At 38.5% G+C, this 25,441-nt stretch overlaps 1 protein-coding gene across 1 annotated transcript in view; it reads right to left on the bottom strand.

Annotated features, from left to right (window-relative positions):
- Positions 1-25,441, bottom strand: part of USH2A (usherin) — a 969,245-nt gene that overhangs the window by 693,456 nt on the left and 250,348 nt on the right. The window contains exons 16-19 of the mRNA XM_055419911.2: positions 18,292-18,786; positions 17,027-17,296; positions 15,283-15,452; positions 9,290-9,434 (exon numbers count right to left, since the gene is read on the bottom strand). Of these exons, the coding sequence (XP_055275886.2) occupies positions 9,290-9,434; positions 15,283-15,452; positions 17,027-17,296; positions 18,292-18,786 (1,080 nt within the window). The remainder of the gene's footprint in view (positions 1-9,289; positions 9,435-15,282; positions 15,453-17,026; positions 17,297-18,291; positions 18,787-25,441) is intronic.

Raw genomic sequence — 25,441 nt, 5'->3', positions numbered from 1 at the left:
TTAACATTGCTTGAGAGCCATGGAAATTTGACATGGTGGTTAGAAGTGCAAAATAATTTGTTGTTGAAAGAGCAAAACAAACAAACAAAACCAGCCCTTCCTCATACTCTTAGGATTTCCCTGATGCTAAGACGTGAGAACAGGGCTGCCTGAAAACACTGGGTGAGACAAGTTTGCACAGATACTGTTTATCTTAGAAGTGACTTAAGTCAGCTGTCATTACCAAATTTCTCAGATTGCCTTACACTTCTCTAATTATAAAACAGAGCCTTTATTCTTGAAATAAATAATTGGATAATTAGCCAAGTTGAATCAGCAGAGGATTTCACTGCTGTTCAAGTGTTCTTGTCAAAGGTGAAGCAAATTCATTTCAGCTCGCCTCTGCAGCTCTTCGAAGAGGCTTTGATTTTTTCCCCCCACTTTCTTGGCAGCAGGCTGAGATTCATGAGTCCATACATCAAGTTGGTAGTTTAACAACAAATGGAATTAAATTCAAAGAAGGGAAACTAATTGAAGGACAGCAACAAAAGTGTTGGGTAATGTGCTTTTTAATATGGCGTGCCACATTTGCATGATAATTTTTCCTTTTTAGCATGGAGCAGAAAGTGACTAGCTTAATGAGGGATTATTCAAGACAGGAACGAACAAAATGCATTCACAACTAAGAACAAAGATTGTATTATGAAACAAAAACAGGCAACCTCAGAGAAGTAACTGGATGATTGGTTTATGCATTATGAATAAAAAGATAGAAAAATATTTATATTAGTATTCACTAATGACTATATATACAAGATTGTTGTAATTAAAATTATAAATTAACATATTACGAGTGCTTGTTTAATCACTCTGGGTCCTATTCACAATGAAAAGACTTATGTACCTGCATACAAAACAATGTGTGTTTTCAACCCAGCAGCAAACAACCCATACATTCTACTTTGGATGGATTCAGACAGGAAACTTAATGCACCACTAATTACTTGCTTAATGGGAAATGGGCACTTCTAAGCCTGTAGTGTAGAGGTCAATTTATGATGGGTAAAGGAAATAGGACATCGTTCCTCCAGGAATGGATCTCCAACAGGAATTTCTCTGAAGGAAGGTTTAATTTGTACTTAATTCACAAAGGATAGAAATGTACAAAGTTATTAGATTAAAAGGGTAATCTTAAAGAAAAGGATTAGAAGCTTCTAAGGGCCCAGTCTGTCAGATCATGACCCATATAAACCCAGAAGCAACTCCAAAGCCGCCCATCACACTTTCTTGAAGATTTTGCAATAGAGTTGCAGCTGCTCCTGGGAGAGCACCTCTCTCAAATCAGTTCTGGAACTGTTCATGGGCGCTGAAACTAAAGGAATAATGATAAACATTCTGGACGAAATGTGCCAATTCTAATGATACATCTAATCGAAAAAATACTTGAAAGAGAGCAAATTACAATTCTCAAGCTTTTAAATGAAACAGACAAATCTAACAAGTATCTTTTTGATTTCTGTGACTGAGGTTTAAGGAAAAAAACATATTTTCATGATTCAGTGCTTCAGAAAAGCTGAATACTACTTCCAATTTATGGTGCTCTTTTTCAAAGTTTTTAAATGGTTGTTCTGATCCTTGGCAATTCACTCACACGAACTACATTTAGACTTAAGAGTTAAATTTCCCACAAATCTATTGGAATTATGTACCCTCCGAATCATAATTTTATTACTAGAAGAGACAGAGCAAGAAGAGTCATAGTGCTGCAAGTCAACTTTTATTCCTTTTCTACAACAAATATTTTGACCATTCAAAAGCACTGACCTCATTGTTTATTTCTGTGACTTAAAATCTATCAGATACACAGACATTTAATCCTAGGAAAATTAAAAAAAAAAAAAGAAATACCCTATTTATCTACTGAAAACAAAGGAGGCAAGAAGGATATTGGATCTGTAATTTCTGGGTTTTCCCTTATATTTTAATAAAAAACAAGTCCATTTCCCCTGGCCCGAACACCCCTGAAAACAATGCATCTTACCATAAATCAAGTGGCAAGCAAAAACTGTTTTCAATACTTTTGTCATGTAAGTGACTTCATTCCCTGTCTGGCAGATGAAAAGTCACAGAGTTCTGACAAGATAAATTAAATAAATTAAGAGACTAATAAATAAAAATTTTCCCAGAAAAACACTAATTTTTCTCTCAGAAAAGAAAGGATCTCACATGTGAACAAAATTAATGCATATTTTTATGGAAATTGAGTAAAAGGAACATTTTGGCAAAGAACAAAAAACTGCACATTTAAAACTTACCGTCTTCTGCAACTGTTTACTTTTTTTACCTCCCAGCTTTTGCTCTGACTATGCTAATCAGAGTGCTGCCCAGGGAACATCAATGACCCCACATTCCTTGTATCTTACATTTCTTTCCCTTTCCCTACTGTCTGTGACTCTACTGACATTCTCCTTCTAGAATTCTCTCTGCCCTTGACTTTTTGAACAGTGCTTTTTCTAGATTCTATACCTAACTCTGACCATGTCTCTGTTCCTTTAATTTTTCCTTTTCTCTTTCTCCCAGAATGTGAGCATTCACTGAAGTGTAAACTTTTCTTTTGTATTTCCTCTGCTTCACTAATATATTACCATCCATAGTTTTACCTCCTTTTATAGGCAGACAATTAAAAAGCTGACATCCTTCTTAAGCTCCAGATTTGCATTTTCCGCTGTTGGCTGGTTATAATTGTCAAGGATATGTTTTGATCAAATAACTGAACTGAAACTCATGGCTTTATTTCTCCCATATGGTCTTTCTTTGTTTTTCGCATTACATTTAGTGACATCACCAGTTTCTAGGATATTTATTGTCACCTTCAGTTCCTCCCTCTTCTTAACCTGTGGATTTCTTTTCCTTAAAGCATTGCATTTCATGTTTCTAATATTTCTTTCTATTTATCTAATTTACTTTCTCATTACTTTTTTGGAATGTAATGTTGTTTTAGTCACTAAGTCATATCTGACTCTTTTTGACCCCATGGTCTGTAGCCCGCCAGGCTCCTCTGTCCATGGGATTTCTCAGGCAAGAATACTGGAGTGGGTTGCCATTTTCTTCTCCAGGAGATCTTCCCAGGCCAGGGATTGAACCCAGATCTCCTGCACTGGCAGGAATATTCTTTACTGCTGAGCCATCAGGGGAGCCCCCTTGGAATGCCTACCAGACTCTATTTCCAGATTCTCTTCTAATCTATACTATACTGACAGAGAAATCATCATAATCCCCAGCTTTCATCATGTCAGTATGGAACAGCACCTGAAACAGCAACAACCACATGATATAAACTCAAAAAATATCAACAGACATCTTTACCAATTATTTATAGTCCACCTCAAATGCCATTTAACCTGACATAATTTCCCAATCTGCTAAATCAGTCACCTATCTCATATTCTCTGTTCCAATAGCTTTCTTTTATCCTTTCCCCCAAGGTGTTAATCCTACCTGTTATATGTCAACATCTTAATATAGACATCATTAAAGCATGAATGGTTTCTATTAGAACTCACCCCACTTCCAGCCTGAAATTAGAAATTAGAAGCTTAATAGAAACTTACTGAATCGAGCATTCTCAACAAAACATAGCAATGGTATGGTATGGCACATTATTAATTTTATATTGTAAACAACAAATTTGAAATATGCAGTTTTTGATCAAAATCTTGAAATATATGTCATAATTCAGGACAACATGCTCCTCACAGAACTGAAAAATTATGCTTTTCAATGTTAGTCCCCTACAGCTTACTTCTGTCATTCAATCCTTAGTTTTAGGACTCTCCATTGTTACATTTATGTTAAAATAATGCTACGGAAACAAAGTTGCAAAGTAAAACTCCATGACTTTGATAACAGAAATTCTATAACACACTGTGACTAATAAAAAGATTATGTAATAGTTATGACAAAAATCTTGATAGAAATAATTTCTTTTGAGATTTGACTTTGTGCTAGACACTGCCTTAAACATTTAGCATGTATTCACTCTTTTCATTCCTCAGGAGAACATTAAAATATAGGGTATCAAGTAGCCATCATGGTCAACAAAAGAGTCCGAAATGCAGTACTTCGATGCAATCTTAAAAATGACAGAATGATTTCTGTTCGTTTCCAAGGCAAACTATTCAGTATTACAGTAATTCAAGTCTATGCCTCAACCAGTAATGCTGAAGAAGCCAAAGTTGAAGGGTTCTATGAAGACCTACAAGACCTTTTAGAACTAACACCCAAAAAAGATGTCCTTTTCATTATAGGGGACTGGAATGCAAAAGTAGGAAGTCAAGAAACACCTGGAGTAACTGGCAAATTTGGCCTTGGAGCACGGAATGAAGCAGGGCAAAGGCTAATAGAGTTTTGCCAAGAGAACACACTGGTCATAGCAAACACCCTCTTCCAACAACACAAGAGAAGACTCTACACATGGACATCACCAGAAGGTCAACACTGAAATCAGATTGATTATATTCTTTGCAGCCAAAGATGGAGAAGCTCTATACAGACAGCAAAAACAAGACCAGGAGCTGACTGTGGCTCAGATCATGAACTCCTTATTGCCAAATTCAGACTGAAATTGAAGAGGTTGGGAAAACCACTAGACCATTCAGATATGACCTAAATCAAATCCCTTATGATTATACAGTGGAAGTAAGAAATAGATTTAAGGGACTAGATCTGATAGATAGAGTGTCTGATGAACTATGGACGGAGGTTCATGACATTGTACAGGAGACAGTGACCAAGACCATCCCCATGGAAAAGAAATGCAAAAAAGCAAAATGGCTGTCTGAGGAGGCCTTAAAAATGGCTGTGAAAAGAAGAGAAGTGAAAAGCAAAGGAGGAAAGGAAAGATATAAGCATCTGAATGCAGAGTTCCAAAGACTAGCAAGGAGAGATAAGAAAGCCTTCCTCAGCGATCAATGCAAAGAAATAGAGGAAAACAACAGAATAGGAAAAACAAGAGATCTCTTCAGGAAAATGAGAGATATCAAGGGAATATTTCATGCAAAGATAGGCTCGATAAAGGACAGAAATGGTATGGACCTAACAGAAGCAGAAGATATTAAGAAGAGGTGGCAAGATTACACAGAAGAACTGTACAAAAATGATCTTCACAACCAAGATAATCACGATGGCGTGATCACTCACCTGGAGCCAGACATCTTGGAATGAGAAGTCAAGTGGGCCTTAGAGAGCATCACTACGAACAAAGCTAGTGGAGGTGATGGAATTCCAGTTGAGCTATTTCAAATCCTGAAAGATGATGCTGTGAAAGTGCTGCACTCAATATGCCAGCAGATTTGGAAAACTCAGCAGTGCCCACAGGACTGGAAAAGGTCAGTCTTCATTCCAATCCCAAAGAAAGGCAATGCCAAAGAATGCTCAAACTACCACACAATTGCACTCATCTCACACGCTCGTAAAGTCATGCTCAAAATTCTCCAAGCCAGGCTTCAGCAATATGTGAACCATGAACTCCCAGATGTTCAAGCAGGTTTTAGAAAAGGCAGAGGCACCAGAGATCAAATTGCCAACATCCGCTGGATCATGGAGAAAGCAAGAGAGTTCCAGAAAAACATCTATTTCTGCTTCATTGACTATGCCAAAGCTTTTGACTGTGTGGATCACAATAAACTGTGGAACATTCTGAAAGAGATGGGCATACCAGACCACCTGACCTGCCTCTTGAGAAACCTGTATGCAGGTCAGGAAGCTACAGTTAGAACTGTACATGGAACAACAGACTGGTTCCAAATAGGAAAAGGAGTGCGTCAAGGTTGTATATTGTCACCCTGCTTTTTTAACTTATATGCAGAGCATATCATGAGGAACGCTGGGCTGGAAGAAGCACAAGCTGGAATCAAGATTGCCGGGAGAAATATCAATAACCTCAGATATGCAGATGACACCACCCTTATGGCAGAAAGTGAAGAGGAATTCAAAAACTTCTTGATGAAAGTGAAAGAGAAGAGTGAAAATGTTGATTTGAAGCTCAACATTCAGAAAACAAAGATGACAGCATCTGGTCCCATCACTTCATGGGAAATAGATGGGGAAACAGTGGAAGCAATGTCAGATTTTATTTTTTGGGGCTCCAAAATCACTGCGGATGCTGATTGCAGCCAGGAAATTAAAAGACGCTTACTCCTTGGAAGGAAAGTTATGACCAACCTGTATGACATATTGAAAAGTAGAGACATTACTTTGCCAACAAAGGTCCGTCTAGTCAAGGCTATGGTTTTTCCCGTGGTCATGTATGGATGTGAGAGTTGGACTGTGAAGAAAGCTGATCGCCGAAGAATTGATGCTTTTGAACTGTGGTGCTGGAGAAGACTCTTGAGAGGCCCTTGGACTGCAAGCAGATCCAACCAGTCCATTATAGAGGAAATCAATCCTGGGTGTTCATTGGAAGGACTGATGCTAAAGCTGAAACTCCAATACTTTGGCCACTTCATGCGACGAGTTGACTGACTGGAAAAGACTCTGATGCTGGGAAAGGTTGGCGGCGGGAGGAGGAGGGGACGACAGAGAATGAGTTGGATGGATGGCATAACCAACTCGATGGACATGAGTTTGAGTGAACTCTGGGTGTTGGTGATGGACAGGGAGGCCTGGCGTGCTGTGATTCATGGGGTTGAGAAGAGTCGGACACAACTGAGTGACTGAACTGTACTGATTTGTAATTTGGAAGACAAAGGCACAGAGATTATGCAATTTACACAAGGTCATAAAGGTAGTAGATGGCAGAGCCCAAATTCAAGTCATGGCATTCTGGCTTATCATTTTTCCCTTCAGTTCAGTTCAGTCACACTTAGATGCATGAATAAACTCTTATTTGAAAAAGTCAATGAACTTGAGCATCTCATGGCTTTCAGAGAATATGATAATTTTCCGAGTTCTGTTCTCATGGATAAAGAGGCAGAGAGAACACTGAGAGGGCTTAGATGAGTTCTACTCCACTCATCTTCCAATAGATAGAGTGGCCTTAAGCATCCTCACCAGAGACTAAAACAAGAGCTCAGAGCACTGGGAGGGGGTGAGTTCCATGTCACAGGAACTCTTGCTGAAACCACTGAGGACAATATTCACACAGAGGTAATCACTGGTGCTTTAAGCAGGAAGGATGCCATCCTACAGACATGCTCCCTGCTTTTCCCTTTCTATCTCCAGGATCTGTCTAGTCTCTAGGGACCAGCATGTCCCCATTCAGGTCTTTCAGGTTATGTCTACAAAAAGACAACAGTAGATCTCATCTAGAGGAAAGAGCCTGTCCTAACAGTGTCACACACTGGAGCATGTAAAGTACAGATGGGAGGTGGGTTGGTACACAGCCTTAGGGAAAGAAGACTTGGGTGGAGGTATTATTATTGAAGATGTTATTGGAAGTGATGTCACCAGGAATATGAATTAGAGTGAGGACAGCCCCCAAGGGACTGTAAGGAGAATGTTCAATAGAGGCCAGAAGGAAATATTCTGGATCATTATCAGTCTGAAAATTGCCTTTTCAAAGAGGTCACTACACACGGTCTGATTTGCTGGAGAGGTAGTAGTTTCTCTACCACTAAAGGAACAAACACATGGCAGATAAACACTTGGAAGGAATGTTGCCAGCGATGTATTAATATTGGCGAGATGGTCACCCTCGATGACTTTTAAGTATTTTAAAGCCCTGAAAAGCTGTGATTTCAGTTCTGCTTAAGCACATGATTGGGGTCCCTTTAGCCTCCACTAGGCCTCGGGCCAATCTTCAGCTCATGTGGCTTCTGTTTTCACTTTCTCTGGCCCTCAGGACTGATTACTCTTTTAATTTTTGTTCTTTTCAGCCAGTTATATAACTTTTCCTAAAGGAGACAGATACTATTATCCACACTCTGTAGCTCTCTAATAACATAATATATAAAAATAAATAAATGTAGTCTTACAGGAAAATGGTGTTTTGTTCAAGCTAGGTACTCCATAAATATTTGTACATATAGGTTAAATACATGAAAAACACAGAGTTCACTCATGCAGATAATAAAACACAATTCCTTGAAACTTTGGAGTCTTCCTCGTTGACTGAAAATTTGAAGAAAAATTACTTGCTATATTTGATATTTGTTGTATATTAATATAATTTGGGCCAAATAAGTTTTTCAGAACTAAAACTAAATATAACAAAAATATACATGGAAACAGTAAGGAAGAATGTCTAAGTAATATTTTCATAGCTAAATATGTTTGCTAGAAATTTCATAACCTCTTCACATCTGGATATTTCCTTAAAGGGCACCAGGAAACTAAGCCTTGTTGGACTCTGACAGAAAAACTGATTTGAAAAAAATCTTAACTTGTAAGTAATTGGGTTACATAGTTGTTAATAATACATGTAATCAAGTTTGTATGAACTTAACTTGTTCTAAGTGAAGCAAACAAAAAATTATACAATTCGTCTCCTACTAAGATTATACTTGATAATAAGTTTTTTATTTCAATTTTATGCACCTAGGAATTTTATATTTATAATAAACAGATAATAACACTACTGCCTATCCAATAAAGGCAAGATATGACACCAGGGCAGCCTACTAATTCCTGGATGTCTGCTGTTAGCTCCATGGGGCAGGAGGGGGTAAACCCAATCCCACATGAAAGGTTAAGACTGAGGGGAGAAGTATTCCGAATCCTCACAAGAAGCCTCCTAAATGCATCTAATAATTGTTGGGACACCTTTAGGACTTAGGGTGGTGGCTGAGTCCTAGAGTCCCTCTGTACCTAATTATATTTATTATGATACTGCAACTCAGGAATCCTCCAGGCTCTTAAATTTATTTTTCTGTTCAACTATGTCAAGGTCAGTAGCAATCGGAGTTTGTGAGGGAGTAACAGAAAGCTGAAAAGACAAATATTAAGTCCAAACTAGAGACACTATTGGAGAAGGCAATGGCAAGCCACTCCAGTACTCTTGCCTAGAAAATCCCATGGACGGAGGAGCCTGGTAGGCTGCAGTCCATGGGGTCACTAAGAGTCGGACACGACTGAGTGACTTCATTTTCACTTTTCACTCTCATGCATTGGAGAAGGAAATGGCAACCCACTCCAGTGCTCTTGCCTGGAGACTCCCAGGCATGGCAGAGCCTGGTGGGCTGCCGTCTATGGGGTCGCACAGAATCGGACACGACTAAAGTGACTTAGCAGCAGCAGAGACACTATTGAGCTTTGTAGGTGTTTTCTTTATAAACACAAAATATATTTTTCACACCCGCTAAAACTTGCTTACCTGATGCTAAAGTCTGTCCTGCTTCTGAAGCACTGGTTACACAGCCAACAGAATTGCATAGAGAAATAGTAAAGTTGTATATCCTATAAGGTTTTAGTCCTTTTACAATATAAGATAGTTCTTGGGATTTAGCAGTGTACAATACCTGCAAGGTAAGGAAAAAAAAAAAAGTCAGGTAATAGCTATCTATTGTGAAAAATATAAACTTGACAAGCAAATTTCCAGAAATTTCAACAGAGGGAATTACTGCCAACCACAATTAGGAAAAGGAATTTCTTTTTGAAGGGACTCAACAAGCTAGGGTTTAATTGATAATTGTACAATCACACTGTTTTATGAGGTAATAATCCAGTTCCTGAGTGGATAAATGAGGAAACCGAGTTATTGCCTCATAAAGCAGCGTGGTGGTGTGGCTCCTGTCACCGACAGTTGAGATAAAGAATGGTGACACTCTCATTGTTATTGTGAAAAAGTCCAAATAAAACCACAGGGCTTGGCCAAGATGAACCCAGTGCAGTAATGTCCACATGCTAGCTGATGGAGCTGGTACAGAAAAATGTCATCACTTCATTAAATCAATCCCATCATTTGCTCTTAAAAAAAAAGAAAGAAAGCCGCAGGAAAGAGGAGAAAAAAGGAAAGATTACTGAGCACCCACATGAAGTCAATTCTCAATTGCCTTTCTTGTACAACTAAGTGTAAGCATATTGATCAAACGGTTACCTTTTTTTTTTGAAATATTGTCTTTATCACACAGTTTCAAATGAAAATAGCAGATGTAAGCAAAGGAGACTCTATGGTCCATAAACAAATAATTAAACAATCAACACCAAGAGCTAGTCTGTCAATATAACTAGAACTGATCAAAAGCAACCATGTAAATTTGGTTAGTCTATAGATACAAAGGCCCCTGATGATTATATTCAGAAAAAAGTCATTAACCAACAGTCTGACAGCACGCATGAGCACAAACTATTTTTCTAAGAGCGACTGATAACAGCATATCAAATAATGTTCCATACATATAAATATTCCACATAACTAAATATTAGTTACATTTGAAGTCAATTTCCAGATTTTGTTTTCCCTTTAGGAGTACAATAAAATTCATTTGGATTATATGCTTGAGTATTGACTTTAAATTTTCATAAGCTGAGTAGTTCTTAAAAGCAGTGTGATTAGAATATAAATTACATTGTTAATATAACATTTTTCAGAAATAAAGGTAATTTAAAGATTCTAAAAATCTAGAAAATGCAAAAACATTAATACCACGTCCTTCAATTACATTTAGAAATTAGAAAAACATCAAGCAATGATGTACAAATCCTTTTTCTAGTTTCAAAATGGCTACTTAGGTTTTGAAGATACACATTTTTTTTTCTTCTGTGCAATGTGATTTAAAGTTTCCCCCTCACCAAAAAAAACTTAGAAATGAGTAAAACTTACTTAATATTGCTATAAAATTTATCCTATTTAGAACAATTCTAAAGAAATTTAACGTAGATTTTCTAAAAAATACAATTGTTCTTAAGATAAAATACATTAAAGCATTTATTTAATTTTAAAAGTTCTATCATTTAACAAAGTATTCTGTCTCAAGAACACAAAATGAAATGTAATAAAGAAAAAATGTGGATTAATATTCATTATGATTAAATTTTACTTCTCTACATACAGTTAATAGAAATTACATGACTTTTAAAAAACATTTATCCTAGAGTTTGGGGCATGTAAAAGTATCACTCAGATAAACTGTCTTTGTCATGTATACAGAATCATCTTAACAAGTTTTAAAGGATATATTTAATTGAAAACTTTTGGGGGGGTTAATCTTTAAGGAGTGTGAAGAACTTTGTCGAAGGTTAAAATCTTACAATGATAACATCACCACTTCTATAAATATTTTCTTCCACATTCTTAGGGAAATATCCTTTAACCATTATTTTTTACGGTAGGCTTTCCCCAGAAATTTTGGCTATTTATCAAGATTATAATGACACACATTTGGGTCAGTGTGGATATAAATTTAATTGTTGAGAATGTAAAAAACAAATTGACTTTGCCACTTGTGATTTAATTTTCTTGAATATATGATGGAGAGGGCACAAGAAAGAAATATATATATTTCTTGAATATATATGCAGGAGAGGATACAAGAAAGAAAATAAAGTGACATACCTATATCCTTATTTTAATTCTGCCAGAAACACACAAAAAAGACTTTTAAACAAATAAAGGGGACTTTCTTGGTGGCTCAGTGGTTAGAATCCATCTGCCAATGCAAGAGATCTGGGTTCGATCCCTGGTCCCAGAAGATCCCACTTGCTGTGGAGCAGCTAAGCCCATGCACCACAACTACTAAGCTTGTGCTCCAGAGCCCAGGAACTGCAACTACTGAGTCAATGTGTGCAATTATTGAAGCCCACGTTCTGCAACAAGAAAAGCCACTGCAATGAGAAGCCCAAGCACCACAGCTAGATAGTAGCCCCTGATTGCCACAGCTAGAGAAAACCCTATATAGCCACAAAGACCCTGTCAAAACAAATAAATAAAATAATTTTAAAATGATTAAAGATTCTTATATCCAATCAATCCATTCTAAAGGAGATCAATCCTGGGTGTTCATTGGAAGGACTGATGCTAAAGGTAAAACTCCAATACTTTGGCCACCTCATGCGACGAGTTGACTCACTGGAAAAGACTCTGATGCTGGGAGTGATTGGGGGCGGGAGGAGAAGGGGACGACAGAGAATGAGATGGCTGGATGGCATCACCAACTCAATGGACATGAGTTTGAGCGAGCTCCAGGAGTTGGTGATGGACAGGGAGGCCTGGCGTGCTGTGATTCATGGGGTCGCAAAGAGTCGGACACGACTGAGCGACTGAATTGAACTGAACTGACTGATATACCTGTTTTCTCAATATAAAAAATTTTCCTGCTCTTGCCTAGAAAATCCCATGGATGGAGGAGCCTGGTAGGCTGCAGTCCGTGGGGTCGCTAAGAGTCAGACACGGCTGAGCGACTTCACTTTCATGTTTCACTTTCACACATTGGAGAAGGAAATGGCAACCCACTCCAGTGTTCTTGCCTGGAGAATCCCAGGGAAGGGGGAGCCTGGTGGGCTTCTGTCTATGGGGTCACACAGAGTCGGACACGACTGAAGTGACTTAGCAGCAGCAGCAGCAGCATTGACTATTTTATAAATGTATGTAGTCCTATCCCATTAATAACAATCACTAAAAATAATATCTAATATCTGTTGAGCTTTTTAAGCTCCACATAAACTATAGATAAGCAGAAATTGTTTTTGCATTTAACAAATTAGTGAAATCTCAAGCACAGAGATGTGAGATATGCCTAGTAACTGGTAAAAATGGGATCAAAACAAGTTGATTTCTGGGACATGTTTTATAAACTATGTTTTCTTTTTAATTTTACTTTTTTGGAATAGAATATTATAATACAATAGCCAGAAGCCATAATATGCTGTGTCCAGACCCCATGTCCACAATTCTGATGAGTCAGACATCCTGGAATGCAAAGTCAAGTGGGCCTTAGGAAGCATTACTACAAAAGCTAGAGGAGGTGATGGAATTCCAGTTGAGCTATTTCAAATTCTAAAAGATGATGCTGTGGAAGTGCTGCACTTAATATGCCAGCAAATTTGGAAAAACTCAACAGTGGCCACAGGACTGGAAAGGGTCAGTTTTCATTCCAATCCCAAAGAAATGCAACGAGAAAGAATGCTCAAACTACCGCACAATTGCACTCATTTCACACACTAGCAAAGTAATGCTCAAAAGTCTCCAAGTCAGGCTTCAACAGTACATGAACCATGAACTTCCAGATGTTCAAGCTGGATTTAGAAAAGGCAGAAGAACCAGAGATCAAATTGCCAACATCTGCTGGATCATTGAAAAAGCAAGAGAGTTCTAGAAAAACATCTATTTCTGCTTTATTGATTATGCCAAAGCCTTTCACGGTGCAGATAACAACAAAATGTGGAAATTTCTTCAAGAGATAGGAATACCAGACCACCTAACCTGCCTCCTGAGAAATCTGGATACAGGTCAAGAAGTAACAGTTAGAATTGGACATGGAACAACAGACTGGTTCCAAATTGGGAAAGGAGTACATCAAGGTTGTATATTGTCACCCTGCTTACTTAATTTATATGCAGAGTACATCATGAGAAACACTGGGCTAGAGGAAGCACAAGCTGGAATCAAGATTGCTGGGAGAAATATCAATAACCTCAGATATGCATATGACACCACCCTTATGGCAGAAAGTGAAGAGGAACTAAAAAGCCTCTTGATGAAAGTAAAACAGGAGAGTGAAAGAGTTGGCTTAAAACTCAGCATCCAGAAAGATAAAATCATGGCATCCAGTTCCATCCCTTCATGGCAAATAGATGGGGAAACAGTGACAGACTATTTTGGGGGGGCTCCAAAATCACTGCAGATGGTGATTGCAGCCATGAAATTAAATGACACTTGCTCCTTGGAAGGAAAGTTATGACCAACCTAGACAGCATATTAAAAGCAAAGACATTACTTTGCCATCAAAGGCCCATCTAGTCAAAGCTATGGTTTTTCCAGTAGTCATGTTGGATGTGAGAGTTGGACTAGAAAGAAAGCTGAGCGTTGAAGAATTGATGCTTTTGAATTGTGGTGTTGGAGAGGACTCTTGAGAGTCCCTTGGACTGCAAGGAGATCCAACCAGTCCATCCTAAAGGAAATTAGTCCTGAATATTCATTGGAAGGATGGATGCTGAAGCTGAAACTCCAATTCTTTGGCCACTTGATGCGAAGAACTGACTCACTGGAAAAGACCCTGATGCTGGGAAAGATTGAAGGGAGGAGGAGAAGGGGACGACAGAGGATGAGATGGTTGGATGGCATCACTGAATCAATGGACATGAGTTTGAGTAAACTCCGGGAACTGGTGATGGACAGGGAGGCCTGGTGTGCTTCAGTCCATGGGGTCGCAAAGAGTCGCACACAACTGAGACTGAACTGACCCTTGTGCTGATAGAAAGGACATTGGCCACACCATATCATGGAGATAACAAGAGCTTCTCATCTTCCAGGATTGTTATACATATCATGATTTAGTATGTGTACAAAGTAAAGCCTCAGTAACTGGAGAAGGCAATGGCAAGCCACTCCAGTACTCTTGCCTAGAAAACCCCATGGATGGAGGAGCCTGGTGGGCTGCAGTCCGTGGGGTCGCTAAGGGTCGGACACGACTGAGCGACTTCACTTTCACTTTTCACTTTCACACATTGGAGAAGGAAATGGCAACCCACTCCAGTGTTCTTGCCTGAAGAATCCCAGGGACGGGGGAGCCTGGTGGGCTTCCGTCTATGGGGTCACACAGAGTCGGACACGACTGAAGTGACTTAGCAGCAGCAACTGTTACCTATGATCATTATTCTCATTACAGCTGACTGGAGATGACCCACTAGTAAGCAATATGTCACTACATATCCTAAACCTTGAAATGTTCATAACATTTGCTATAAGCTGTAAAATAAACTGCATCCCTCATAAATTTTTCTTAGGAACTAGAAATATACAAATGTACATATAAAATGTTCTTATCAATGTTATTTACATTTCCAAAAGAATTCATACAATATACATATCAATTGATTGTGCATTGGTTGAATCATTATTGTGTACCTAAACAATACAATAGCACACAGCTACTGAACATCAACCTCTTGAAAGATACTTGAGGATATATGCTAAGTAGAAAAAGCAGATTTCATGAAACAAAATTATACCCATATTATTTCCATTTATACTAGAAAAAAATAAGTGATATATTTAGACCCTTGTATACATACCATTATATTAAGAAAAAAAAACCCAATTTAAGGATGGTATAGGTGAAAATTCTGCCAGAATTCTGCAAATGCAGAAACTATAAATACAAAGACATAATTCAATTCTAGAAGGACATGAATTGGAAATAACAATACCTGTGGAACCACCACTGGATGAGACCACTGAGGTGACTGTTCAGAAATCATACTGATGTTATACCCCACAACTTTTCCTCTTGTAACGCTGTCTGGTGGCATCTCCCAGGACACATTGAGTGAGTAAGGAGAGAGTGGGGAGACTGAAGGGGGCATCACAGATACAGGTGCTGTTAACAACAACAATAACAACAGCCAAGACAATGATTGTCACACTAACAGGTTTTCAAGCTGAAATCACAAGCTTACCCTATTAACAATTTCAGAAACATCACATTCCTTACATAATACTCTAATTTTAAAAGTCAAAGAATATGCTGGTATGTATATTAAAAACTACTCACTTAAAAAATGTATCTTCAAGCACGTTCTCTACCTCACATTACTAACAAAGATATTTTCCATTTACAAAATAAAAATAGGAATTGACCTGTGTTCATAAAGAAAACTAGTAGGTAATGGGGGGAGGAAATCATAAGTTGTATGAAATCTTTAAAAGGAAAAACCACAAAACAGAATACATCTCAGTTCACAAAGTTTAGAACAATGCATAGTGACATTGGATTTCTTATATATACAAATATTTCACTGAACTTCCTGGAGAATATTATTCTTTAGAAAGAGGAAAACTGAAAATGTTCTAAATAACCCCGAAGAAATTTGAGAAGTTTTCAATAAATCTTGATAGAAATGTTCAGGGATGTACATACATACATTCTCTACCTACCATTCTTGAGATCTTAATAAGGATTCTAAATGTGCTAACCAAAGGTGTATTATCAAAGGACCTCATTGCACTTTCAATAGCCAGTGACCCATACAATTATGAGGGTCCAGTATGGCTATTTTATACATTACTTTTCATTTCTGACCTTGAGTTTCCCCTTCCAGAATGCCATGGCTCATCACTTGTGCTATCATGGTAGTATTATTTGGCCAAGATGACTGGAAGTCACTTAAGAGATGCTCAAGAACAATGCACATTTTATTTATGAAATGATTCCCTTGTACATCAAACCTGAAGTTCCCCTTACCCTTCACAATCCTAACATCCCATTTAAATCAGCACTTGGGTCTCTTTGGATATCTATAGCTTCAAAGCATAGCAAAAGTGTATTTTTTTTGTTAAGGGCTCATGATATTTGAAGTGTTTATAATATAAAGAATGAGGTGGAGGATTAAAAATATCTCACTTGCTTTAGTAATGATAGCTTAGAAAAATTAAAACTTTTCACCATCCTTCCTTACCATACTGCTTATAAACACACTTGTGAATTATAAATTTTGATGTCTGGGATTATATTTCCAGGTCCAATTTAGTACCTAAACTATTTGTTTTAGAAAAAGAAAGAAAAATAAAAACAGATTTATGAAACTGGCAACAGTTATCTTTTTCATTGAACATAAATTGTACCAAATTTGGTGCAAGATGGACATATGGCCAACCTACTTCAGGACTGGAAACCAATTGCTATTTTTGATAGATGTTCCCAAAAGACTATAGTTTGGTCAGTTTTCCCCCTTGAGGTAATAGCTAAAACATTAAATTTTCCCTAAAACTTACTGCAAGAACTTTATGACTTTGAATTATATATGCAACCAATCCATGTATTCAATATTTCCTTGGCTTATGCAAGTTTATTAACTCTTGCTTTTCCAATGTAGTTAGTACTGATGGCTTTAATTTGAGGAAATATTTTCATTCAGGTGTTTTCAAAGTAGAGTTCAAAGCACTAATCTTCACCTGATTCTCCCGTTCTTCCTGTGGTCCAGGCAGAAGACACACTCCCAGCCATGTTCACAGCTAAGACTCTAAACTTGTACTTGGTGTATGGCTCCAAGCCAGTGATAACTGTGGTTGTTTCTGGAGGTTCTAGAGCATTTTCATTGGCTGATTCTGCAAGTGGGTGAGGACTGAGCCAGCCACTGCTCTGAAAAACTTGACTTTCTGCTGACCTTGTTTCTCCATTAGACTTCAGTCTTTTCATATACAGTTCATATCTTATAATTATGCCTAGAAAAGTGAAACAGTGAACAAAGATGACGTATTAGACAAATGCCTATTTTATTGATGGTGTGAGGTTAGATTATTTGAAGAGTCTTTGCTTTCATTGTTCTGACTCAATTACCAGTCCATTTCCTTGGTAATATAGACGATAGATACTTCTAAAGAAACAAAAACTCATAGCCACATGAAAGTATGAAATATTATTAAGAAGCATATTCATGGAAAATGAAAAACAAACACAAAATAATTATAACTTATGATAGGTAAATTCAGTATTTTTCAGGATGACTGATTATAATTTCTACTAAGAATGGCTATTTGTTTTAGGAAATCTGATCAATGTGTATATTTTCAAATTTGGGGATTTAAATTTTATTATCTGCTTAATATAAGCCTTATTTACATAAATACTAGAATATTACAGTTTATTTATATCTACTTTAATCAAGTATCTTAAAAATTTCAAGAAAAAAGCTTTTGTCATAATATGTACATGATATTAAATTATTAAAAATCTTTGAATGTATGCTGGCCTGTATAACCAAAGGTTCAATTATATGAGCACAAAAATTAACTTAATGGAGTTGGCTAGCCTATATACATATTTTTTGTATTATTTCATATCTTTTTCTTGCTTAAAAGAAAATTTACTACTTATGGGTGCCCTAACTTGTGACACAGTCAAATATAATGCATTTCCTAAGTGAGTTTCAAATTAGAAACATCATTTGTGTTATGGCAGATGTCATTAAAGAGCAAAGATAACATTAGCCTTTTAGGGGGCAATTTAAATGAGTGGAATTTGTTATTAGATTAAAGAAATACACTTATTTTACTAACCAGGACAAATTGTATCTCATATCCTCAGAAACTGTTTCCCAATTAAAACATCCTGCAGTTATAAAAACAAAAACAGTTGCCAGAATCTTACTGAAAATTCCAAATATACAGATTCACCTCCTTCTACCCAAAAATGGGAAGTCTAGGCCTTGAATTCCTACCATTTGGTTCCATCGGTGGAGCCCATTCTACGTGAAGCTCTGTGGAACTGATCTTCCGCACCTTGGGTGGACCCAGCCTCCTGGGAGCTGCTTGGGCTGTGGTCACTGTCAAAGGGGTGCTGTGTAAACAGCCCCCACTCGTACACGCCTGCACAGCAAAACGGTACTTGGTGAATGGAAGCAGATTCCAGATGGTAGTGGTGGTCTCAGGGCCTTCATAGGGAGAACAGGGCTGGACACTATGTAGAGGAGCACAGGACAAAATATACTTCTCAATAGGACCAGAACGATTTGAAGGCGAAGCCCAGGTAAGTGTCACAGAGTCTGAGCTAACAGGACTGATATAACTTAAATTCAAACTTCCCACTGGGGCCCCTGGTTTTGTCCTGTAGGTGACAGCTGCGCTTCGTGTTGAACCATGCACGCTGCTGGTCAAGATGTAATAGGAATACGAGGTATATGGCACCAGGTCAGTATCTAAGAAGTATTGAATATCTGAAATTAAAAGAACAAAAGAAGAAAAAGAAGATTTATATTCAACAAACAGGTAGTGAATCATTTCTAATTGATTTTCTATTATGTAACATAACTATCAATACATAACCACAACAACCTACTCTTTTGAATAAGAATATGGCTCATATTTTTTAAAATTGAGATAAAGCAAACACTGGTTATTTTTATTGTGTGGTATAATGTAAGAAAAGTGACTGTTATAATGTTGCATTCTTAGAAGCTTAAACTCTTGTTTTGTTCTTTACATGACACAGTATCCTTTTTATAGCATTCTTGCAGTTCTCTGAAACAGAAATAACTATATTTCTTATTGGAGTAGGAAATGGCAACACACTCTGGTATTCTTGCCTGAGAAATCCCATGAAGATAGGAGCCAGTGAGCTACAGTCGATGGTGTCACAAAAAGTTGGACATGACTCAGCACGCATGCACACAAGTTTCTTATGCTTAGTCAGACTGTTCATTAGACATTATACACTAGATCGAGAGCTAGCAAACCACTGTCACAAGCCACATCTGTCACTACCCAACATCTTGACTAGGACCTTTCCTGAATTTATAACCCATGGAAACTGAAATTATAGATGACTATTATTGCTTTAATCTGCTATTTTGTAGAGACACCTTCTATTTTATCATCAATGAAGAATTCACACATGAAAGATTTTAAGAGAGAAGGAGGTAGAAAAAGGAGGTACTAATAAAAAAAAATTATGTGCAGTGGACACGATCAGGCACATGTCTGGAACTTTCCATTCCCTAAAGGACAGACACTGTACAGCAGGATTCTGAGGCATACAAATGTCTAATCCCTCCTGCTCATGTGTGGAGGAAGAGGAGAAAAGGTTCATCATGCAGAGGTCACCTATATTAGAGTGAGGATGTGGCAGTATTTAAGTGCTAAAAGAAAAATAGTTCACTGTGTAAAGTGTCATTTTGCTTTGTTTCCTGAGTGATGAGGATGTTGTGTTGAGATCCAGCCAGTGTGTGATTTGATCTTCTATGACTGGGACAAGGTGACCCTCCAGACTTGGGTGGATCAAAGGTTGGATGGAGAATGTGGGAAACCAAGTGAGCCCTCAGTAATAGCTGGAGACCACGGGATGACATAGCAAGGTACTCACGAGGACCCAAGCAAAATAAGGATGATGGCATGCTCCCTAGCTTAATGCATCGGATGTCACTAGAGTTACATGAGCATCACCACTTATATGAGCCAGCATCCTCTGATGTCTCTGCAAATGCAAAGGACCAGAGGGAGCTGTCCTTCCCCCCAGCACCGTCATGATGGTTGGGGAAAGGGAATAATTGAAGACTGAATAAGAATGACTTCTACAGACTAACTAGTGTATATTCCCAAGTTCAGATAGCAGGAAAAGAATACCCAAGGTGATGCTTTAAGAAGGGGGGCCTTTGAAAAATGATGAGGTCATGAGGGTGGAGTCCACAAATGGAATTAGTTATGAAAGAAAACTCCGGAAAAATTCCTTGTTTCTTTCACCATGCCAAAACCCAGGGAGGAGGTGGCAGACTGCAAACCCAAAGAGAGCCCTCATTAGACCCCAGCCAGGCTGACACCCTGACCTTCGACTTCCAGCCTCCAGAACACTGGGAAATAAATTTCTGTGGTTTAGAAGCCACTCTGCCTGTGGTGGAAAATTGGATTAAAGATTTACTGAGCGTTGCCCCACCCATCAGAACAAGACCCAGTTTCCCCCTCAGTCAGTCTCTGCCATCAGGAAGCATCCATAAGCCTCTTATCCTACTCCATCAGAGGCCAGACAGACTGAAAACCACAGTCACAAAACTAACCAATCTGATCACATGGACCACAGCCTTGTCTAACTCAATGAAATGATGAGCTACACTGTGTAGGGCCACCCAAGACAGACGGGTCATGGTGGAGAGGTCTGACAAACCATGGACCACTGGAGAAGGGAATGGCAAACCACATAAATATTCTTGCCTTGAGAACCCCATGAACAGTATGAAAAGGGAAAAAGATAGGACACTGAAAGATGAACTCCCCAGGTCGGTAGGTGCCCAGTATGCTACTAGAGATCAATGGAGAAATAACTCCAGAAAGAATGAAGAGATGGAGCCAAAGCAAAAATAACACCCAGTTGTGGATGTGACTGGTGATGGAAGCAAGCTCCGATGCTGTAAAGAGCAATATTGCATAGGAACCTGGGACGTTAGGTCCATGAATCAAGGCAAATCGAAAGTGGTCAAAAAGGAGATGGCAAGAGTGAACATCATATTTTAGGAATCAGCGAACTAAAATGTACTGGAATGGGTGAATTTAACTCAGATGACCATTATATCTACTACTGTGGGCAAGAATCCCATCAAAGAACTGGAGTGGCCATCATAGTCAATAAAAGAGTCCGAAACGCAGTACTTGGATGCAATTTCAAAAATGACAGAATGATCTCTGTTCATTTCCAAGGCAAACCATTCAATATCACTATAATCCAAGTCTATGCCCTGACCAGTAAAGCTAAAAGGTGAAGTTGAACAATTCAATGAAGAACTACAAGACCTTCTAGAAGTAACACCCAAAAAAGAAGTCCTTTTCATTATAGGGGACTGGAATGCAAAAGTAGGAAGTCAAGAAATACCTGGAGAAGCAGGCAAATTTGGCTTTGCAGTGCAGAATGAAGCAGGCCAGAGGCTAACAAAGTTTTGCCAAGAGAACGCACTGGTCATGGCAAACATCCTCTTCCAACAAAACATGAGAAGACTCTACACATGGACATCACCAGATGGTCAGTACTGAAATCAGATTGATCATATTCTTTGCAGCCAAAGAAGGAGAAGCTCTATACAGTCAGCAAAAACAAGACTGGGAGCTGACTGTGTCTCAGATCATGAACTTCTTATTGCCAAATTCAGACTTAAATTGAAGAAAGTAGGGAAAACCAATAGACCATTCAGGTATGACCTAAATCAAATCCCTTATGACTATACAGTGGAAGTGACAAATAGATTCAAGGGATTAGATCTGATAGAGTTCCTGAAGAACTATGGACAGAGGTTCATGACATTGTACAGGAGGCACTGATCCAGGCCATCCTGAAGAAAAAGAAATGTAAAAGGCAAAGTAACTGTCTGAGGAGGCCTTACAAACAGTTATGAAATGAAGAGAAGCGAAAGGAAAAGAGGAAAAGAAAAGATATACCTATTTGAATGCAGAAGTCCAAAGAATGGGAAGGAGAGACAAGAAAGCCTTCCTCAGTGATCAATGCAAAGAAATAAAGGAAAACAATAGAATGGGAAAAACTAGAGATCTCTTCAAGAAAATTAGAGATACCAAGAGAACTTTTCATGCAAAGATGGGCACAATAAAGGACAGAAATGGTACGGACCTAACAGAAGGAGAAGATATCAAGAAGAGGGGGCACGAATACACAGAAGAACTGTACAAAAAAGATCTTCACAACCCAGATAACCACCATGGCTTGATCACTCACCTAGAGCCAGACATCCTGGAATGGAATTCCAGTTGAGCTATTTTGAATATAAAAGATGATGCACTGAAACTGCTGCACTCAATATGCCAAAACATTTGGAAAACTCAGCAGTGGCCACAGAATTGGAAAAAGTCAGTTTTCATTCCGATCACAAAGAAAGGCAATGCCAAAAAATGCTCAACAACCATACAATTGCACTCATCTCACACGCTAGCAAAGTAATGCTCAAAATTCTCCAAGGCAGGTTTCTACAGTATGTGAACCATGAACTTCCAGATGTTCAAGCTGGATTTAGAAAAGGCAGAGAAACCAGAGGTTAAATTGCCAACATCCACTGGATCATCAAAAAAGCAAGAGTGTTCCAGAAAAACATCTGCTTCTGCTTTATTGACGATGCCAAAGCCTTTGACTGTGTGGATCACAATAAACTGTGGAAAATTCTTCAAGAGGTGGGAATACCAGATCACCTGACCTGACTCCTGAGAAATCTGGATGCAGGTCAAGCAGCAACAGTTAGAATTGGACATGGAACAACAGACTGGTTCCAAATTGGGAAAGGAGTACATCAAGGCTGTATACTGTCACCCTGCTTATTTAACTTACATGCAGGGTATATCACGAGAAATGGTGGACTGGATGAAACACAAGCTGGAATCAAGATTGGCGAGAGAAATATCAATAACCTCAGATACGCTGATGACACCACACTTATGACAGAAAGTGAAGCAGAACTACAGAGTCTCTTGATGAAAGTGAAAGAGGAGAGTGAAAAAGTTGGCTTAAAGCTCAACATTCCGAAAACTTAACATCATGGCATCTGGTCCCATCACTTCATGGCAAATGGGGAAACAATGGAAATAGTGACAGACTTTATTTTGTGGGGGCTCCAAAACCACTGCAGATGGTGACTACAGCCATGAAAAGACTCTTGCTCCTTGGAAGAAAATTTATGACCTACCTAGACAGAATGTTAAAAAGCACTGACATTACTTTGTCATTAAAGGTCCATCTAGTCAAAACTATGGTTTTTCCAGTAGTCATATATGGATGTGAGAGTTGGACTATAAAGAAAGCTGAGTGCCAAAGAATTGATGCTTTTGAACTGTGGTGTTGGAGAGGACTCTTGAGAGTCCCTTGGACTGTAAGGAGATCCAACCAGTCCATCCTAAAGGAGATCAGTCCTGGGTGTTCATTGGAAGGACTGATGCTGAAGCTGAAACTCCAATACTTTGGCCACCTGATGTGAAATACTGACTCACTGGAAAATACCCTAATGTTGGGAAAGATTGAAGGCATGAGAAGAAGGGGAAGACAGAGGATGAGTTGGTTGGATGGCATCACTGACACAATGGAAGCCTCGCCTGTTGCAGTCCATGGTGTCACAAAGAGTTGGACACGACTTAGCAACTGAACTGAACTGCCTGTGGTATTTTGTTACAGCAGCCTGAATATACTAAGACATTGAACATCTGAGTGAAGGGTAATGTTGATACTCTGTTCCATATGTCATTGCAAATTCTTTGTGAAAACATATTATATATTAGACTAGAGTTAAATCAGGTCACAGAACCCACAGAGTAACCTAAACAAGGAAAGTTGAATACAAAGTATGATTGATTACACAAGGGTGTTACCTACTGAGGAGACCAGAAATCTCTAATGAATGCAGAAAAGAAGAGATGGAAAAGTCATTACTCCCAAGACTGACGCAGAGCACCCAGGGAAGGAACAGAACCCAGAGAGTTGAGACCTGGGATGAGACCAGACTTTGTTAAAGAGAATGCAGCCATAGCACACTTGACGGTGAAATTTGCTGAGGTTCCAGGAAGGCAGAACTCCTTTGGCATTTGGTCTCTAGCAATTGATTTGCTCCACCACAGAACGTACTGGAAAAAAACTTACTGGCAGAGTCCCAAGGAAAGCTGCCCATGATAAGAGGCTGTATCGGAGAATTTACTGGAAAGTCACCATCTACAGTGGTAGGGGAAGGTGCCACCTGAGCATCAGCAGAATTTACTGGGACTGCCATGTGCTATCTTCCTGAGTTTACCTTGTAGAACTCATTCTTATGAGGCCAGCAATGTAGGGAAGTTGCCCTCTGCGGTCCTCAAGGGAAGCTGCCCAGGGGTGCTGCTGTGTGTGGCTGAACATCACCAGAGAGTAATGCATACCACAAGCAGGAAAAGAAACCTCCAGCTTCCCCAGGGTGCCTTCCTACAGCCTCTGCTGATACAATTCAACATCATCCCAGCGAGTAAAGGAGAAGTGTTTATAGGTTCCAGTTCCACTGTCACAAAGCAGGCAATGAAGAACAGCTTTGAAACTGAGAGGGAAAAACTTAATAGCTTGCACAAGTATACACTAAGAAATGTTTTATGAGACACGACTGTTAGCCAGATTCCTAGGAAACATTTCTTTGGGAAGCCTATAATATGATGCATTTGCTATTTATAATAGGAAATGTTTAAAGTAGAATTTCATCATGAGTTATATTATTCTAATATTACATTAATAGGATGCTATATAGTTATTTTAAGCAAATGTGATGAAGACCAAACAGCAACATGAGAAAAAAAATAGGAAATAGTGCATAGGCTTGTTATGAAAAATAAACTGGAGTACATATGTTCCTTCCCAGAAATTTTCCAAAATGAAATTAGTTTTTGCATTAAAATGCTGGAATTGAGAGGCTTTAATTTTTGTTCTTTTCAATTTCCTTAATTGGATATACTACATTTATAATAAAAACTTACACACACTCAAATCAAAATCAGGTGTTTAGACAAACTACTGCATAAAACCATCAGCAATTTCTCTTTAGAGCTGCGCTGGGTCATGATTTGACTGATCCCACCCCCGTGAGTGGCACCATGCACTGGAGCCACACGGAACTCTGCAAGTTTCCTGAATTAACCCTATTTTTTCACCCACCTTCATGCCTTGTCATATACAATTTCTTCCATGAGACTAATTCTTCCTCTACTGCAGTATCTGCATAATTCAGCTCATGTCACCTGCTTTTCAGAAATTTACAGTGGTTTTCAATCACTGTCTTTGTCCTTACAAGCATGGTTGCTTTTCACTCCTCCTCCACTTATAAGATACTTACATATTCTATAAGATACTTAAAGTATACTTATATAAGATACTTTTATATTCTC

Source organism: Moschus berezovskii, chromosome 17, assembly GCF_049115385.1.
Source record: "Moschus berezovskii isolate FMDL1 chromosome 17, NW_MosBer_1.0, whole genome shotgun sequence".
In the NCBI taxonomy this organism is placed as follows: domain Eukaryota; kingdom Metazoa; phylum Chordata; class Mammalia; order Artiodactyla; family Moschidae; genus Moschus; species Moschus berezovskii.
Note: the sequence above shows the minus strand (reverse complement) of the source record. Positions and strands in the feature narration are given on the sequence as shown.